Raw genomic sequence first — 20,164 nt, forward strand, 5'->3', positions numbered from 1 at the left:
TACTTACGCTCTATTTTCTTGTCTATGATTGGTGGATTTTGCTTGAAAGGCCGTCAATGATTGGCTGATGAACTTACGATCTCTTAACTTTTTTTGAAAGTATGGGCCCACTGTTAACTTACTATCGCGACCACCTCATTCGGCTGTGCGGGCTCAGTTCCGGTGTTTCTTATTTGCGCATTTTAAAATCTTTGTATATTTTTAAACAGAGGCCTTGTTTGAATTTAGCTCTTACCCGCTCGAAATTGTAAGTAGGTAGGTTTTACAGCTTGGTTTTTTGTTGTAATTTTGACTGTACTAATTATTGATTATCTGTGTTCTAGAATTTTCGAACTGGCGATGAAGCTGGACTCCGAAACGTTTTCTATAAAGATAGTATGAATTTTTGTGGTGTTTTCTTTGCTATTAAGTTAAACTAGTGACATTATTACATAATAGTTGAATAAATAATGTTAAATAAAAATTGTTGTTTAATGGTTGTTGAATAACTGATGTTGAATAATTAATGTTTAATAAGTAAATGTTGAATAATAATTGTTGAGTTGAATAATTAATGTTGAATAATGATTGTTGAATAATTAATGTTTGATAATTAATGTTGATTATTTAATGTTGAATTACAATTATTTAAAAATAATAGTTGAATAAATATTATTAAATAATAATTCTTAAATAATCAAAGTAGAATTATATTTTTGTGTAGTGATTCATGTAAAATTATTAATTTAAAATAAATAATCAAGGGTTAAGAGGGTTAAGAGGTTTAAGAGGGTTAAGTGGGTCAGAGGGTCAAGTGGGTCAGTAGGGTTAAGTGGGTCAAGAGGGTTAAGTGGGTCATGCAGCAGGCGGTACAGCTGGGCCCTGTTGTTGAGAGGCGCGGCCCAGTGAGGCGCGAGGCGCACTGCCTCACTGAGGCGCGCCTCAGCCTCCTCCCACTGGCCCGCCTCAGCGGCCGCCACACCTTCCGTGTTCAGCCTCACGGCCTCAGCGCCTGCCTCAGTGGCCTCAGCATCAGCTGCTAAAATATTCATTTATATTGGATAATTAATGCTGAATAATTAATGTTAAATGATTAATCTTGAATAATCACTGTGCATAATAATTGTTTACTAATAAGACCTGAATAAATAATGTTTATTAATGATTTTTGAATGATTAATGTGGTATAGCAATTATTGATTAAATACTGTTGAATAATATTTTGTTTAATTATTAATTCAAAATGAATAATCAAGGGTTAAGAGGGTTTAGTCGTTTAACTGAGAGAAGGGGTTAAGTGGGTCAAGAGGATTAAGTGGGTCAAGAGGATTAAGTGGGTCATGAGGATTAAGTGGGTCAGAGGATTAAGTGGGTCAAGAGGGTTAAGTGGGTTAAGAGGGTTAAGTGGGTCAAGAGGATTAAGTGGGTCAGAGGGTTAAGTGGGTCAGAGGGTTATCATATCATTCAATGCGGAAGGACCATATCTATCTATTGGTCTTCTCTGTTTTTCAAAATTCTAATTTTTGTGGATGGGGTGGGCATTTTTAGAAAAAAATTGTGATTTCCCCCCACCCTTTCGAATTTCCCCCTCCTTTTTTTCAAAATATCTTCAAAACTATAACAAAATTGAAAAAAACTATGACCAATCTCTAGATCTTTTATTTGCAAATCGAACAGTATATCTCACATCGCTGTAGCTTAAAAACTCTAGGAGGAGATAGGTTTGCAGTGACGATATGTGTGAATGTTCAGTAGAGTGCGGCAAAGTCCCAAGCGCCTCAAAATAGGCATTCAAGGTGGCATGGATACAAGACTAGACATTACTGGAGCTGAAATTCAGTCAAGGAAGGTGAGAACGACTGCATGAGCACCATCCCACACAACAGCAGCCAGGTAACTAAAGATAAGCATCTTCAGGTTGTCTATTTATGTGCCTGGCCGGTAATTTTCGCATATCTTGAAAGTGAAAGAAGTCTCCCACCTCTAACCCTTTCACAAACTGTCGTCAAGGCATAAATCAACATACAGAGATGATTTTGGTACCGTTGGATAGGTCAGAATGTCAGCTTTAAGGTGAGACTAAAAACCAGGAAAGTGAAATTTGCGATTTTTGACCCAGAAATTTGGGCAGTAAAGGGTTAAAAATGGCCTGAGCCCTGAAGGCTGAATAGGACATGGGTAATATTTGCCAGATTCATGGGTGTTTTTGTCAAATTTACAGTTGGCTTTTTGGCCCAATTTTTCAGTTAGGATAGATAAAAGAGAAACAGCAACTGTTTCTGACTTCTAAGTTGCAAGTTGCAGCTGTTTATACTTTATAGTTTATACATTATAGTTTATACAACATTGAGCTTGAACATTCATAGTTCATTCATAAATTACTGGCATTAACCATTTACCAGGACAAATTTCATCAGAATGAAAGTTATTGGATGGAACTGCAGGATTGGAATTTTCCTACATGTTCCTGATATCTTCAACTTATCTTGCGGGCTGTGGCTTCAACATGACACATTTTAAATACAATTGGAATCTTGCGGCCTGATCATGCACTTTTGTTAACAATTAGGTAGATAGGACTCATAGGAGGTAATTCATCTGGCGGAAATCTTGCGGACACGGTTCCTGAAATGGCAGGAAAGCTCTAGTTGGGGCCCTAAAGATAGATGTTTTCTATGCTTGGATGGGAGGGGCTGAGGCCTGACTGCCTGAGGCTGAGGGCCGAGGGGTGAGAGCCCATGGTCAGGAAGATGTGCCAGGTGCGCGGGAATTTATTTTGTCATTTTAACGACCTGCGCGGTGCGCCGATATTGGAAAGCAGGACCTGAAAGGTTGGAAAGTCCAGGAACTTTCCACTTCCAGTCCATTTTATTATATACATTATACATATCCTATCACTTTCCAGCTGTGATTGGTTTATGGGATTGTGATTTTAGCCCCTTCCAGCTTTCCAGCTGTGATTTGTTAATGAAGTTGTAATGTTATCTGCTTTCTAGCTGTGATTGGTTGCTGGGGATGCTTTCAAGCTGTGATTGGTTGATGGGGATGCTTTCCAGCTGTGATTGGTTGCTGGGGATGCTTTCAAGCTGTGATTGGTTGATGGGGATGCTTTCCAGCTGTGATTGGTTGTGCCCATAAGCCCTGCCCCCAAATATGGTAAATGTACTACAGTACTGGTTCACTAAATACTTAACTTAAACTTGATCATTACAAACAAAAAGCCTGGAAAAATTTCAAAAAATCCATTAAATAAAAGAAAAATAGAGAATATCTATCAAACAAGAGACATTCAAACAATTTTATGACAAATCTGAGGTACTATACATACAACTGAAACAGTTTTTCCACTTTTGATCCTCCTTTTCATTTATAGTCAGTCACCTGGCAGAGCACTGTATCCACACTCAGGAAGATGTATATAAACGGGGAAATTTCTCGTGTAAATCAATCTAATTATATTTTTTTCGCGCAGGCGTTCGTGCAAATCACAGTCGATTCCGCGCCGCGCAGCACTCGGCGCGGGCCGCGGAACCGTCCGACACAGTTCTGATTTAGACACAGTTTTCATCTGAATGGAATGGCAACATTGTCTGTAGATGATTTCAAGTAACGCTGAACCAGCATTGCCAGATGGTATATTTCTATACCAGATTTCACAAATCTGGTATTTTCAAAAGGTGTCTGGTATGAATAATTTAGATCTGGTATATATGCCTAAATCTGGTATTTTTCTGGTATTTTCCGACTTACTGCAAATTTACTGCATTTAGTTCCACCTCTGAAGTTTGAACTTCCTCCAGCGTAGGCGTGGATTATATTATTATTTACATGAATTGCCTTCAGAGCGGCGCGATTAGAGCTTTCCCGCCATTTTTGGAACCGCAAGTTTTCATGTCAACCGGAACTCGAACACCACAGCAGAGAGTATTTTATGCAGCTAACAGAGATTATTGAATTTTAGAAAAAAGGCGGGATAATTCAATGAAGGCTGGTGGCAGAGCTGCAATCTTGATACGCTATTGTGGTTCGTGCTATGATAACCTACGTAACAATTTTCATATGATAGTTATAATTTTTGCACATTCAAAGTACACATGACATAACATAATGCACCCAGATTTGGAAGCCATTATTGCTCAAATGAAGCAAAAATAAACGACAGACCATTGACTTATCTTGCAAATATATATATTCATATTATGTATCACATAGCGTAATTACGCTCTGTAATTATGCCATATTGACCTAGTTTGTATAGTCCATTTACGCGCATTGTTATTAGGTACTGTATTGATCGCGTCGATTTTGCCAGCCGGGAGGATGTTGGTAATATATGTAGTCCTAACATTGGCATGCAGAATCGTACTATTGACATACAGGTTCATACCCTACTTGCCGCAACCAGTCCAGTCATTCATTAGAAGGCACCGATGGCACATTAAGCCATGTTGCCTTCTTTAGTTCTGTAATTCATGTCCGATTGAATTGTGATCTATGAATGAATATTCATTACTGTGCTGACTCTTAGAACCCGAGTCCTGAGTTGACGCGTTAGCAATCTAGTTAACTCGTATCCAACCACAACACAGTGCGGATACACGTTTGTGTGTACGGTCAGTGTGATTATGTAATTTGCATTGCTGTGCGTCCATATTTAAACTATTTTAGCTTTCTAAAAGTACGGCGCTGTCGGCGCACGGCGCATTTTTTTTACCGGCATAGTACGGCGCACCGCGCAGGTCGTTAAAATGACAATATAAATTCCCGCGCACCTGGCACATCTTCCTGACCATGGCACTGTATCAGTGTATCTAAGGAAAGCATTCCACCTTGGGTGGAAAGCTTTTTTATAAGTGAACCTCCATTTCTAGAATTCCACCCTGAATTGCACTAAAATGCTCAAAACCAGATGAGGACGTACATCGGGACAAGCCAGATTACCCAGATGCGGACGTACAGTACGTCGGGACAAGCCAGATCACCCAGATGCAGACGTATGTCGAGCATAGTGGCAAACCAGAGCTTTTTTAGAATCAGTTCATTTTTAATTTCCTCATTTACCTAAGATTTAAACCAATTTCTTATGTATGATAATGCTGGTATCCACTATCCAGGATACTTTATTGGTCTACATACAAGACTCAAAAATGAACTTGAGGGAGAGTCTAAAAAACTCTCTGCTTTACCACTATGAATTGTTGAGACAAGCCAGATGCGGACGCATGGTGGCAATCCATAGGTTATTCAAAAGAACCTGTTCTTATGTCATTTTGAACCGATCAACGCTTCTTTATGGACCGATCGTAAAACACCTTCACCGGCAAGAGCTTTTGCACTTCTGAAGAAAGTCAGCTGACAGCTACACTGGCCGTGGGGCGTGGTGGACCGAATTTGAATTTGAATGCATCCACTTGAAATCCTATCGACTCATTCGACTGTATAGTATACAACTTACAAGTCATAGAGCCTTCTCTTATACACATCTTAAAAAAATTTACGTTTCTGCATGTATTATAATGCTGTTAACATTAGCAAACTTTGAATTATCTCTGATGCAAGAAATACTTGCTTAAATCATTTTATTTTCAATATAAGCGACTGGATGCAACAATCGGTTCGCAACAAGGAACATAGCCTTGACAGCAGTCATTTCGAATTTTCGATTGACCTTAATTTCTAAATTAAAATGTATTTAGCCAGTATTTCTTGCACCAGAGATACTGTCAAGTATTTCAGTGCTAACAGCATCAAAATCCACACAGAAACGTAAAATTTTAATAGGTTTTACACTGAAATTTACGATCCTATTGCACAGAACTGACACCAATTTCAAATTAAAAACGACTAAATTGAATCCATCGCGCTTTCTGGCATCTTCTCTAACAGCTGATCCCCCTTACAGTGCATTTTTTTAGCTTAAGTTGCTAATACGTAATTAATGTAGTTTTCCATAGTTCCGTTGGTACAAAACTTACAAAACAATGTTGAATTATTGATTGCTAATTTCTTGCATTAGGTAAATGTTTATGATTCAAATTGATCATAGAAGTTGTACCCATAGAATGTACCCGTATTCAGATGCCAGCGCTAGCAAGTAGCAGCGGCCATCAAATGAACTACTTTATTGTTATTATCTTCACTAATAATTTATTAATATCGTATTCTGCTTAGGCACAGTCTCTCAAAATGTTCCAGAAAAACTTTTATATTACCAATTATTTACATTTATTTGTTTGTGGTGCAGCGAAATATTGCTTTTTTTTTTTCTCCACGTGTTCGTTTGTTTGTATGATGACGTCACCGTGGGACGACATACGTATGTAAACATATAGCGTCAAACCAAAGCTGACGCGTGACAGCACGACAGCTATGAAGCTGGGAAGTTCAGTTTTGCATTGAAATCGATGGTTATTTGTGAAAAATATTTTCGATTGTGATACTATAACATTTCTGATTGTGAAGTAATTTTGATTGTGATATTGACACTTGACAGAAGTGTCAACATTTGAACATCGAAGTTCTAACATCATGGCTTGGCCAATTTTACCGATGTCATTGTCATTTTTCACGTCATTGATATAAATCTGGAAGCAACGTAAGTAAGTAAGGAATTTCCCAGTTCAAATATTTATTTATTTACTTATATCAACTTCGAAACTGTACATATTTTAAAATTGAGTTGTTATGAGACCATAACTGAGAAAATGTTGCTCAATGGGTTAGTCCAGTCGTAAATGAGACTTTCGGCCCCCGCTGAGCCGGACCGGTCGATGCTCTTGCAAACGCATAAGTACTCACAATAATTCCCTGCCACCATGTGCGGACGTACGCCGGGCGTGTGCGCCAATAATGTTATTTTAGCTCTTTGTACGCCGCATTATACGCCAGTAGAAGGGCTTGGAGCCTCGTTTACGTCGGATTAATCCGCAGAAAACAGCACCATCCTGGGTATGACATAGCAGGATAGCAGCTCCTCCAGTCCTCCTCTGAAATAATGGTGAAATTGCGCCTTAGTGCAGTAGAGCAAAGCAATGGCATCCCTGGCACTGGCAGCTCAGTGCGCTGTCAGCCTGTCTCATTGCCATTTGCCAGAGATTTTTCATTCTCTTATGTCCAGTCCAAAAATATATTGGATATATCATATATACCTTGTGGCTTGTGGTAAGTTATTAGGGATATAGTTACACTTTGAGAATTGAATATGAAGGATGTCTATTCTTCATCAGATGAATCATGCATGGATGATTGTGACTTGTGAGGCAGATCATACTATGAGCCAAGTTACTCACTGAATAGGTAGGCGGTAGGCCTATAACAACTTTCTCTGATCTAAGGAGATTATACTGAGAGTCTTGGGAGTTGGGACCATTTCAAGGCCTCGTCTACAACAAAAAGCTCTAATTCGATTACCTCAACCTCTGGACGGAGCTTTAAGCTCAGCAAAACACTTTTTTATCGGGTGAGTAATGCAGCATATGTGTATCTATATTCTATGCCCGAATCTATGGTGCCGACTGCCGGGAGGGCACCAGCCGAGTGAGCCGACAGGACAGGCGACAGCCACAACAACATAGCGAATGCATTGCATACTCTTTGGTACGCTTATGATTGTCCGCAAAAATAAATTGTTGTTCATGTTCAAATTATGATTTAATTGTAAGCTGTCATTTGAGAACGTCCATAAGAACTTTGAAATCGTTTTATTTAAATTCTCCTATACTATGGACGTAGCTTTTTACTGTTATCATATCTCAAATTACCGTGAGGCCACTGTTGGAATAGGGCCATGGCTAATGGCAACCAAAGCATAAGACCCTTTGCAGCAACTGCTGGAACGTACAACGCACCTAGAGCAACAAAGCACATATCCTTGTTAGAAGATAAGGCTTACCGGAGGGCCTAAGGATCTGGACGTTGGTTGGATGCTGTGATTATGAGTGAAAATAGCGAGGAACTGCAAAGTATGCTGGACTGTGTGACTGAGTATGGGAGGGACTTCAATGTGCGATTTAGTGAGGAGAAGAGCCAAGTACTTGTTGTGAATGGATCAATTGAGGATATGAGCAGAGAGTGGATGTTGGGAGGGAATGAGATTGTTATGACAACTGAGTATAAGTACCTAGTGAAGTGTGTGGACCATGAAGGATGTCAGAGAACGAAGGCCACGAATTTAGGTAAGGCAAGCCAATGGTTGGGTATACCTGGAAGTGCATCAAAAGTGAGAGCGAGTAGGTATGAAGTATTGAGGGAAGTGTGGAAGAGTGTGGCAGTGACTAGTATTATGTATGGATTGGATGTGACAGCATATAGTGATGGTGAGCTAGATAAATTGTAATTGGTACAGAATAGAGTGGCGAGATTGGCACTAGGAGCCCCCAGGTGGACTGCGGTAGAGGCCCTAAGAGGAGACATCATGACATGGGATGGAGTACCTTTAAGGCAAGAAGAATGAGAGCAGTTTTGAGGTATAAAGTGAGACTGGAGCGAATGGACGATGAGCGTTGGGCACGAAAGATGTATATGTGGAACATGATGGTGAGCAAATGGGCACGTAGATGCCGGGCAGTGGTGCGTAAGTGTGATATGCATGAAGCATGGGTGCGCCTAAGTCCCACGGTGCCAAAGAACGAATGGGTGGTGACAGTACGGGGTGCGATTGGGATAGAGTGGGATGAAAAAGAGTGGAAAAGAGAAGTTAATAAGCGAGTGAAAGACTGTGGGTGAAGGTAATAATAGTAATAATAATAATAATAATAATAATAATAATAATAGCGGTTTCAGCGTTTAGTAGGCTGTAGACCTGTCGACGATTCTTAACATCGCAGAACATTCACAGCATTTTGCGGTCTCGAACACGCAACTCACTGCTACAATTCTGCTGTGCTTAACCGCCCGGCCTCCTTGCCGATTCTGACCAGAAACTGGCGTACAGAGCTGGGATCGAACCCGCGCCTCTCTGCGCCAATCATGGTACTCTGAACTGTAACCACTAGGCCACCCTGCCCAGCGATGATGAAAGCGATGCCAAAATATGAATGTATGTATGATGGTAGTAGAGGTGGGGACCTTCTGTTTTGTGTTAGGGCAGGGTGTTAGGTGTGAATGGACGTACATACAGGTGGAATGAGAGGAGGGAAGATAAATGTTTTATGTGTGATGGGGATGAGAAGGAAACTGGGGAGCAATTGTTGATGGAATGTGGGGCGTATGAGAGAGAACGTCAGTCTATGATGGAGGTGATTCTGAATGAGAGAGGTGAGGTTAACGAAGTGGGGCATGAGAGAACAAGCAAAGAGTGGATGGCAATAATTACGGGTCTGTCTGAGGGAGCAACTGCGGCTGTGTTTGGGAGTGTGAAGAGATATTTGGAAAACGTGTGGAGGATGATGAAGAAGAGGAGGGATAAGAGTGGGGTCTTGAGAAATGGAGGGTTGAGAGAGAGGAGGGTGGGACAACAAATGTGACCGTGCTGAATTGTTTTAGCACATTGCTTGTTTCTCTTTTAGGATGCTGCATAACGAAATTGTTAAGCTTATTTTCTTAGGATTGCTGTGAATACGTTTTGTAATTGAACCTTTTGATAACATACGAGTGTGAACTTTTAATTTTTTGATGCTAGTAAAAGAGCTTTTAGTAAGCGTGTGTGACCGGTTTAAAGGTCGTGACCGAAGGTCACCACGCACCCCAATTCCGTTCCGTGTTTGGAACACAGGCGCCTCAAAGTAGACCTAATTGAGATCTCCAAATATATGCATGGGCACCACGATGTGGCCAGGCCGGGTTTCAGACTGGTGCCAAGCAGGGACATACGAAAAATTCTATGAAGCAGCAAAGCCAGAATCGCCTCGACGTTTGAGCAATTTTTTTTCTCAGGGCGCACGGTCAAGACATGGAACAGTTTGTCTGACCCATTAGTAACGGTACCATTAGTAAACGAATTAAAACGTTATTTTGACTTTCTTTTAGAGGATATTCCTGCAGTCTATTCGCCATCATGCCAGAATGTTTATTAAAAACCTTAAAACGCCACTTTCAGTATTAAACGAATGGGAGGAACGAACAGGCCTCTACGAGGCCTCAATCGTTATCAAGTCTACCTATAAATAAGTGAGTGAATGCACGAATTGGCACAGCTTGTCGCAGCAGGAATTACACAGATAACTTATCATTCAGTACTAATTGAAAATAATATTCAAGTTCCAGGTCCACAGTTCGCAAACAACTTGCAAACTGGCATTGCGGTGTGAGTTACATTGAGTAAATCTCATCAGGGTACCTAAAATTAATTGCACGTAGAAAAGTCTTTCAAAATATTCTCAATGAATTTTAAACGGCTACAATGATGTATAAATAAAAAAATAGAGATGCAGGTTTTCTTCTTATAACTTCATTCATTTTCAAACGCAGAGTTATCGTGCGCTATTATGGATGAAAAACGCCGAAGAAGAAGGGTAATTAAATCATTTAGCAAAAATTTAATTGTTGCGAAGTATGATTATTCTGCTTGTAACGATTGCTGTTTCTAGTGTTCGAGTCTAAAATGAAATTTTCTTGATCAGACAGACTACGCTGATTCATTAGAGGAATTAATAAGCTCGTTTTCATCACGATCGCTAGTGTCTCTCGGAATAATTCGCTGTATTGCCAGCAGCCTTATGTCTAATTAATTTTAGAAGCCATTTGCCTTATAAGAGCCATAGTCAAATAGGAGTTCAGACACTTGTGTTCGGGAGACGTGAAGCGGGGAACAGATTACCAAATTACACTATCGGCATCGAATAATGATAGTAGAATTATAATGTGACAATGATTATAGCGGGATAATGGGTTTTCTTTGCAGAGGCGATGAAATATTACCGGAGTCATGCCAAGTAGCCTCATTTATTATGACGCATGGCATTCGACTCCAGCCTAATTACGATTTGGTCGTCTACTACGATGATTGAGATTCAGAACATGGTTTGGGATAGTTTTAATAGCGTTAGAAAATTTTGTTGGCATGCTTCGTTACAAAAAGAAGGAAGAATGCTCACTATTTTAAAGGGCTTTCTAATCATAAGCATCTTGAAGGAATGTGGATGTTCCCTCCAACACGGGTGGCTCTATGCTACGTGGCTGCCCACCCCTCTCCCCCCCCCGGTGCAAAAATTCCATTAATTAGTCACTGCGCCGGAGAAATAATACGTGGTCACCACAGCAACACGTTAAAATTAGACGTGGTCACCCTGAAGTCACCCCAGCAACACGGAGAAATTAAACGTAGTCACCCTGAGGTCACCCCAGCAACACGGAGAAATCATACATCGCGACCGTCGTAAATGATTCCATCAAAGCTATAAAATCCGATTGCTATTAGAAAAAGGTTATGATACATGCTATTAGAAATGATTCCCCTTTATTCATTCACATCGTATAAAAATAGAATGTTTTTGCGTATCAAAACAACCTTAGTCACGTTTACTTATAGTAAAAACTAGTTACGAACTAATATTAAAATGGAAGGCTGCCGAATGCTGTTATCCCGATATTATTAACTATGCCTAAATATCCTAAAAGTTGCTAGGTGTTTAAGGTGTAGCAAATATCCTTGTTTGTTTCGTAAAATCGATGAAAATAATTAAAACTAATAAAAGATTGCACAATGTTCAATATTGATGATGGCAGATCAAATTCTGTAATATCCTTTAGAGACATCATCACCTTTATTATCAGGTACAGCATTTATTCCGTAAAACTTGTATTTGTTAAAAAGTTCACGACGTGCGATACATAAAATATGATAAATACAAATCATTTCATGAAGAAACTATCCATGAACGAAGAAATTATCCGCCGCTGAGCGCCTAATTAGCTCAGGAAAATTTATGGTTTTATGGAGCTGATAACGTATGTCCGTTATCAGATCCGTTATAGTATCGTTATCAGTTATCGGTACATTATCATAGTAAAGTATATTCGTTATCGGACTATGGAGCTGATAACGTATATCCGTTACCAGATCCGTTATAGTATCGTTATCAGTTATCGGTACATTATCATAGTAAAGTATATTCGTTATCGGACTATGGAGCTGATAACGTATATCCGGTATGATACGTATATACGTATCATACCGGACGCTCTAGAAGCACCAATAGAAAGCACCGATGAAGAAATTAAAGTTACTTAGTGGTCAACTGGTTGCGCTTCAAGGAAACGCTTCTCACTTTCTCGTAAAATTAAAAACCGCAAAAACTTATAAGTTAACTATACTCTTTTATGGTACGTAAATAAAGATGTATATTTTAATGCGAGGAGCTGAGCAAAATAATGAAAATGAACTAGGACCATATTCTGTATTAGGTAGGCTTGTTTAAAGGAAGAATAGGTTAAGATTGTTCAATGTTAAAGGGCTCAGCAGCTGTACGATCACAAATTCATCTCGAATATATTTGCGATGGGAACGTCCATTACAATTTTCAGCTTCAAAAGACTAAATAGTGAAGTTTAATTCTATTAGGGCAATAATAAAATATCTAATGCAATTAACAACAATATTACGGTTATACCTTAGTCCAAACCTGATGACCTTCTTGCATAAGTTATTGGCCTTTGATTTCAAAATATTCATTTCTTCGCCATTGGCCGCAGAGTTTAACGTGCTCTTGAGCCACCGTCAAGTGTAAAACTTAGCAATGATTTTTCTACGACCCTCAGACTGCGATTTTAGTTACGGCGCCACAAAACTATGCCATATTCATTTGAATTGGTCTGCAATCTCTTTAGACAAAACTCTTAGTTGAAAATTGATCATTATTTTCTCAGAGGACATTCCTCGCTGGCTTGCCCCTGTGCTGCTTTGGCATGAAATAATCTTCTATTTGTTCCAGCGTCCTGCCTTTGGTCTCGGGCAACCACCAACTAATTATTACTCCTGACAGGCTGAACGCGGCGTACATCCAGAACGCTGCGTATGAACTGAAGTGTCTCAGCAGCATGGGGAATGTGAGGCTTATGATGAAGGCGAAAAGGGAATAGGCCGTGACGGCGACGCCGTTACCTAAAGTCCTCACGGCAAGAGGAATGAGTTCCCCAGACAACAGCCACGGGATGGGGCCGTAGCCGAGCTCGTTGAAGAACACGTACAGCAGGAGGGAGGCTAGAGGCAGCCACCCGATGTTCTGCAGTAAGGCGATAAAATAATACTGATTATATGAACTGGTGGAAAAATCATGCGAAAATAAAAATAATAAAGTTCTTATCGTGCAACGAGCATAACAAGTGTTCATCGCTCTGGGTCATTTGAGTTGATTGCATACATACCGTGTTACCTATCCACACGCCAGCAAGCTCAACTTGGAAAGCATGACGTCGTACGCTATGAAAGTGAATATGGAATCATTTTTATCATTAACACGACTGAATTATAAAAGTTCTGCCATCTTATTGTCCACTTCTCTTCCTCCCTCACCTGAGCGGCGTCGTGCACTTCCTTGACGTAGAAGAAGACGCCGATGGCCAACATGCCCACCGACGATCCCACCGCTGACACCATCAGCAGCGGCCGTCGTCCCACCCTGTCCAGTAGCGCTGCTGACACCAGCGTTGACACAAACCTGTTCATCATCGTGCCTTAGTTTAGATAACACTTTAGATCGTTTGTTTTAACCTAAAAAATGCGTTGATTGTTGTATTATATTTGCCGTATAGATTTTATTACAGAGAGGGAGTTATTGCACATACTTCATTTGTCGCATTTGTAGTGCTGGACACTGACCAGCGTAACTTATGCTCAACCTTCTATCAAACTAGATGTCAACTTCGCTTCAGGGTTTTATTACGTCAACATAGCTTCACCCAACGTTGTCTATAACCTCCCGCATCTTCACCCCAACTACCGGCGCCGACCTTCATCATCACCTGACGGTGCCGACGATGATGGTGGATGTATAGGAGTCGATGCCGGTGTTGGCTGCATTGAAGATGGTGACGGTGTAGTTGACGACCACAGCAAAGCCACTGAACTGACCGCACATGAACACTAGGAACACCACCAGGATGGGCTTCCAGTTCTGCGGCAGCCTGCGCATGACGAACGCTGCATCTCAGGCATTGTTTATCTCATCGCAAGTGCTTAGGCGGTTATGAACGTTATACTGATGTGTAACGTGATACTGATGTGCAACGTGTTTCATTGATAACGTGATACTGATGTGCAACACGTGTCATTTATAACGTGATACTGATGTGCAACGCGTGTCATTTATAACGTGATACTGATGTGCAACACGTGTCATTTATAACAAACATTTCGGTACCAGAATTAAGTCTTGTAGAACTCATTTGAAAAGTTTGGTGGATGACGTTATACTCGTAGGAAATTTTGGTGCTTAAAGGTAATCTCATTGGAATATTTTGACGTACTGTTAAAATCTCAGTTGAATAGTTCAGAGTTTTAAGTTAATCTCACCAGAAAAGACTGGTGTTTTAAATTAATCTTGCTGTAAATTTTTGGTGTTTTTTTAGTTAATCTCACTGCATAAGTTTGATCATTTAAATTGAGTTCAGTGAAAAAATATCAGTGTTTCTAATTGATCTCAATGAAAAATTCTATTGTCGTACGTTAGTTTCACCGGAAAAGTCTTGCGCTCTAAATTAATCTTACTGTAAATTTTTAGTGTTTTTTTACTTAATCCCACTGGATAAGTTTGATGGTTTAAGTTAAGGTCAGTGAAAAAAGATCAGTGTGTCTAATTGATCTCAATGAAGAATTCTGTTGTGGTACGTTGATCTCACCGGAAAAGTTTAAACTGCTCGATAATGGAGATCTCGGCCCCGTCCTTGGCGACGATGTTCTCCCTGATCATCGCCACCTCGGCCTGTGCGTCGTAACCGCGGCCGCGGAAAAAACTGCCAAGAAATTTAAACACAAACACATTTGAATAAAAGCTTCAAAAATAAAAGCCAAATATTTGCAGGATTATCGATCGCAGCAAATAAAAAGATTAAATACCAAATTTATATAAAGAAACTAGTATTTTAAAATATTTAGAAGCAAGTGATTCAATGACCAGCAAGTAATTTCAGGCACGGCCCACTCCCCAGACATGACACACTCCCCAGACATGACACACTCCCCAGACATGACACACTCCCCAGGCACGACCCCCTCCCCAGACATGACAAACTCCCCAGACATGACACACTCCCCAGACATGACCCACTCCCCAGACATGACCCACTCCCCAGGCATGACACACTCCCCAGACATGACCCACTCCCCAGACATGACCCACTCCCCACACCACAGACGCTCCTGTTAACCCACGCGACAGATTTATGGGCGCGGTTTAGGCGGCCGCGCTTGGTAAGCCACTGCGGCGACTCAGGCACGGCGAGCATGGCGAAGAAGAGCGGGAGTCCAGGCACCAGTGCTGATGTCACCGCCAGCAACCGCCACCCCATCATGTTCCTGAGGGCGTCATGCGCTGTGTTACTAAACGCACACGTCCAGTCACGAACACCTTCAGGAGTTACGTCCCAGGTATTGTGGATACAAACCTACCAACTTATTAGTGGTTAATATAAGTGAACGCTAACTAGACTATGTCAGATATTGTTCTTCTTAGAGGTTGATCTAAGTGAACACTAATTAGACTACATGAAATATTGTTCTTCTTAGAGGTTGATCTAAGTGAACACTAATTAGACTACATCAAATATTGTTCTTCTTAGAGGTTAATCTAAGTGAACACTAATTAGACTACATCAAATATTGTTCTTCTTAGAGGTTGATCTAAGTGAGCGCTAACTATAGACTACATCAGATATTATTCAAGGAACCATGCACTAGCCTGCTATGGACCACTGTAATCAGTAGTACTGGTAAGACAAGATATGTCTGCTCCTGATATAACTTGCCGATAAAACAGGATATTTTATGACCGCTTATTATTACATTGACAATGTCCGATCACGAGGCTGTAGTTATGTAGTTACCTTATGTTAACAACTTGTCTTAATGAACAAAATAATAATATTAATAAATGACAATAAAAAATAAACTGTCTTAACTAGTAGTGATGGCAAGGTGAGGAGAGAGCAGATCAACTAAAGGCTACCAGACGAAATGTTAGATCATTAGTTGCAAATAAATTAACATATCTATTATCGATATTTTTTTCTAGCCATTAAGTCATTTCAGAATCTCTTGATCAAATGAGATTAATATTTGATCTGATACATAGTGATGAATCAACGAACGTTGATTACGAGTTGGTTTCGTTCGTTGAAAGAGGTCATATATAGGGTTAAATTGGAGGTTATAACAGAGGTTAAATGCGAGGTCATATACAAGGAAAAATTTGAAGTACTAGGAACTATTAGGTCATATATGAGGTGATATAAGAGGTGATATAAGGTGATATAAGAGGTGATATAAGGTGATATAAGAGGCAGCAGAGACCCGAAGACGTAGCAGAGCATGGAGCCCAGCGCCGCCGCCACCTCAGGGAACGCCCCCAGCAGCCCGCGGAGGTTGGTGGTGACTCGGTTGGGCAGGGATAACACGTGTTGGGGAGGGTGTTGATGACAGATCTCCGGAGACTTTTTTATACACATGTGGAGGAGTTATTTTTCATACGCTTGTGTAGCGAATTATATAGTGAATAACCTGTATGAGGTACGTGTTATTAATGTGGTGGGGGAAATTGAAAGAGATACGTCTGCAGGGAGGGCTGGTGTTACAGTAGAGGGCTATCGGCACGACAACATCTAACTACACATCGCTTCACTTAGAACTATGGGAGACCTTTGAACTTGGGTATTGGGTTCTGAAAGACACCCCTCTCCCCAACAACATCCCTTTATAAACACCAAAAACCATATGCGGACATAGGAGTGTATGTGCAAAGTAATCAATACATAAGTCAAGCTGCATCCACTACCGTAATAATACCCAATATTTTCCTTTTTTGATGCCCAATAGCCCCACGCAAGGGGCGCTCACCTGGGGCACGGGGGAGTACACTCCGAGGAAGACCCCCGTGAGGGCGCGCCCCACAAGCAGCATGGGGACGGAGTTGGCAAAGGCGACGAAGCCCCAGGACAGGACGCAGGGCAGAGACATCACCAGCAGCGTCATGCGGGGGCCCAGTTTATCCATGACCACGCCCCCCACCAGGGAGCCTGCGATCGACGTGATCGCTGGCAGCGACGCTGAGGGCGCACGATCAGGCGTCAGAACTGAGCAAGCTTCGGTGAAAAATGAAATGCATATGGAAATTAAAATATTTCAGTTGGAGGATAAATAAACGGGTTGCCAATCCACTGCGCCTGGCTGGCTTCACCATAGTTTATGGACCCACCAATCCACTGCGCATGGCTGGCCTCATCATAGTGTATGGACCCACCAATCCACTGCGCGTGGCTGGCCTCATCATAGTGTATGGACCCACCAATCCACTGCGCATGGCTGGCCTCATCATAGTGTATGGAGGTGTCGTTGGAGAGCTGCGGTAGCACCATGGACGAGTAGCCCGCGATGAAGCCGAAGGACACAGCGCTCAGAGATGCCATGCACGCCGCGATGATCTGCAACACTCATCCATTATTTGTCGTGCATAAAGCACGAACTAAAATTTTCGTGAATATGTGAGGTATAAAAAGGAAAACGACTTGAATTTTGTTTCTCAAGCAGAAACTTCAGAGATGAATGTCTAAATTTGCGACTTTGCAGGGAATTACTTGTGGAGTCACGCTGGTCAATCAAGATGATATAATGTTTTTAAAATGTTAGGTATATTTATTCTAGTGTCTCAAGTTCAATGACCGAAAACTTAGATCTGGCGTTGAGACAGCCCACATGTAAAAATATACTAGCGTTTGTTATGTATTGAAATAACTTGTTTGCTTAAATCGCAAGTTAATCAGGAATTTATTAGCAAAGACAATACCACAAAAATTCTACATACCTTTATAAGAGAAAACATTCGGCAGCCGATGCCAGAGAACATTGATACGGTTAATTTTTGTGGTATTGCCATTGCTTTTAAATTCCAGGGCTTGCTAATGTTTGTTGAAATAAGTAAAGATAACCAATTAAAAAATTAAATTCGGTTCCTCAGGTAAAAAATAAGTAAAGCTGCATAAGATTCCTCATAAAACAATGGACAAATCAGAATAAAAAAGACTCAGTTGTCATGCTCCTGAATCGGTAATTATAAATGAATTAACTTCATGCAGAGCTAATTTATAGAATAAATGAGAAGAATGCGAAGTTAACAAGTTATCCACCTGTCGGACAGGCCCGCGTCTGGATGTGGACTGGAAGACGGGCGCGTCATCCCTCAGCTCCCGCCCGCTCCCCGACACACACATGGGCGACATCTTGGCTGCTGCTTCTTCAGGAGGAAGAAGCCCTTTGAGCTCGGGGTACAACAACCCGTTCGCAAGTGCATTCCCCTCATTAGTCGACATGTTTAATGTTAGCCTTCCTTTTCACAGCATCAATGTACACCACACAACATAAAGGTATAGTAGTGTAGATGAATACAGGAAAAAATAACGTTGCACAATCCTCAACTACCCAACAATCTTATCATTTGATAACAATCTTATTTAATAAATAGAAATTTATCAACAATTATTTTCAACTGTAAATATAGATATTTTTTCTATATCCATGCTAACAACGTTGAACAAAGGATGGCGTTTGCTTTCCTTTAAAATGAAAACCGGACAACTAAAAACTTGCTTTGCACTTGCTAAAATTTGAATTAAATTAATTAAAAGACATTTGCTTGCGAAGTTATCATAAATGATTCTGAAATTGACATGAATCGCTCGAATCAATAACAAACATTAATATATCTGTTGCCATGACTGTAGTTCAATTTCCGTGGATTTGTTCGGGGGCGGAAATATACGGAGCGTTGGCACCAGGCGACATTGCGTACCAGTGTTGCCCTACACTCATGAATCTACAAACAATCAGCAATATGTCCAAGAAATTACGACAGCATTAATGACCTAAATAAAAATTACTGCTTATTGCGGAGTTAATCCCATTGCAGTTTTATGAAATAAATTTCTAATGTCTAACTTATTAAAAAATCATGAGAGGACTGAGCGAAAACGTAAAACATTTCTCGTTCAGTCACTCTTAAACTCAAATTATATCTGAATGCACAATATCTCAATGCCTTGGTCATTTATTGTTGCAGCTGTGGCCACGGTAGTGGACGTTATTGTCACGGCAGTGGCCACGGTAGTGGACGTTATTGTCACGGCAGTGGCCACGGTAGTGGACGTTATTGTCACGGCTGTGGCCACGGTAGTGGACGTTATTGTCACGGCAGTGGCCACGGTAGTGGACGTTATTGTCACGGCTGTGNGCTCTGGCAACAGTAGTTAGGCTCTGGTAACCGTAGTTAGGCTCTGGTAACCGTAGTTGGGCTCTGGGAACCGAAGTTAGGCTAACCGAAGTTAGGCTAACCGTAGTCAGGCTCTGTTATCGCTGCTGTGAAGTGTGGTAGTTAGGTTGTAAGCCTAGTGCGCGTGGTAGTGTCTTGCTCTAATATCCGGTGAACGCTGATTTCAGGAACCTGACTTGAATAACATCCAACATTATAATACAAAGAGTCACAGTCAGTCGCAAACACTACATCATAAATGCGTGCTGAAGATTTGCAAGTTATGTAACTATAAGACTGTCCTACTCTGCAGCCTCTAGGTTCTGTCTCTTATACACATCTAGATGTGTATAAGAGACAGTGGTTATACTGAGGACATGACTGGTGGTGAGACTGAGGACATGACTGGCGGTTATACTGAGGACATGACTGGTGGTGAGACTGAGGACATGACTGGCGGTTATACTGAGGACATGACTGGGGGTGAGACTGAGGACATAACTGGCGGTTATACTGAGGACATGACTGGTGGTGAGACTGAGGACATGTCTGGGGGCGAGACTGAAGACATGTCTGGGAGCGAGACTGAAGACATGTCTGGGGGCGAGACTGAAGACATGTCTGGGGGCGAGACTGAAGACATGACTGGGGGCGAGACTGAAGACATGACTGGGGGCGAGACTGAAGACATGTCTGGGCGAAGGCAATAATGTGTGCGTTGAAATAAAGTACGCCTGAGACTCAGGGATACCCAGACGGCTTGCTCTGTTATCGGGTACCAGCTGCAACTCATC

The 20,164-nt window shown here is 41.1% G+C and overlaps 2 protein-coding genes across 2 annotated transcripts in view; both read right to left on the reverse strand.

The window, feature by feature from the left end:
- LOC108681995 (tetratricopeptide repeat protein 36) overlaps positions 1-1,031 on the reverse strand; it is a 4,945-nt gene extending 3,914 nt beyond the window's left edge. Inside the window, exon 1 of the mRNA XM_047884064.1 lies at positions 795-1,031. Coding sequence (XP_047740020.1) covers positions 795-1,031 — 237 coding nt within the window. The remainder of the gene's footprint in view (positions 1-794) is intronic.
- Positions 1,032-11,357: 10,326 nt separating this feature from the next.
- On the reverse strand, positions 11,358-18,983 carry LOC108681997 (facilitated trehalose transporter Tret1). The gene is made up of 9 exons (XM_047884034.1): positions 18,253-18,983; positions 17,415-17,550; positions 16,944-17,175; positions 16,424-16,501; positions 15,287-15,430; positions 14,755-14,868; positions 13,879-14,040; positions 13,430-13,574; positions 11,358-13,139 (listed from the first exon to the last, which is right to left on the reverse strand). The coding sequence occupies exons 1-9, from the start codon at positions 18,433-18,435 to the stop codon at positions 12,780-12,782; spliced, it is 1,554 nt and encodes a 517-aa protein (XP_047739990.1). The 5' UTR covers positions 18,436-18,983; the 3' UTR covers positions 11,358-12,779.
- Positions 18,984-20,164: the final 1,181 nt, after the last annotated feature.

This window comes from Hyalella azteca, unplaced genomic scaffold, assembly GCF_000764305.2.
Source record: "Hyalella azteca isolate HAZT.00-mixed unplaced genomic scaffold, Hazt_2.0.2 contig1803, whole genome shotgun sequence".
Lineage (NCBI taxonomy): Eukaryota > Metazoa > Arthropoda > Malacostraca > Amphipoda > Hyalellidae > Hyalella > Hyalella azteca.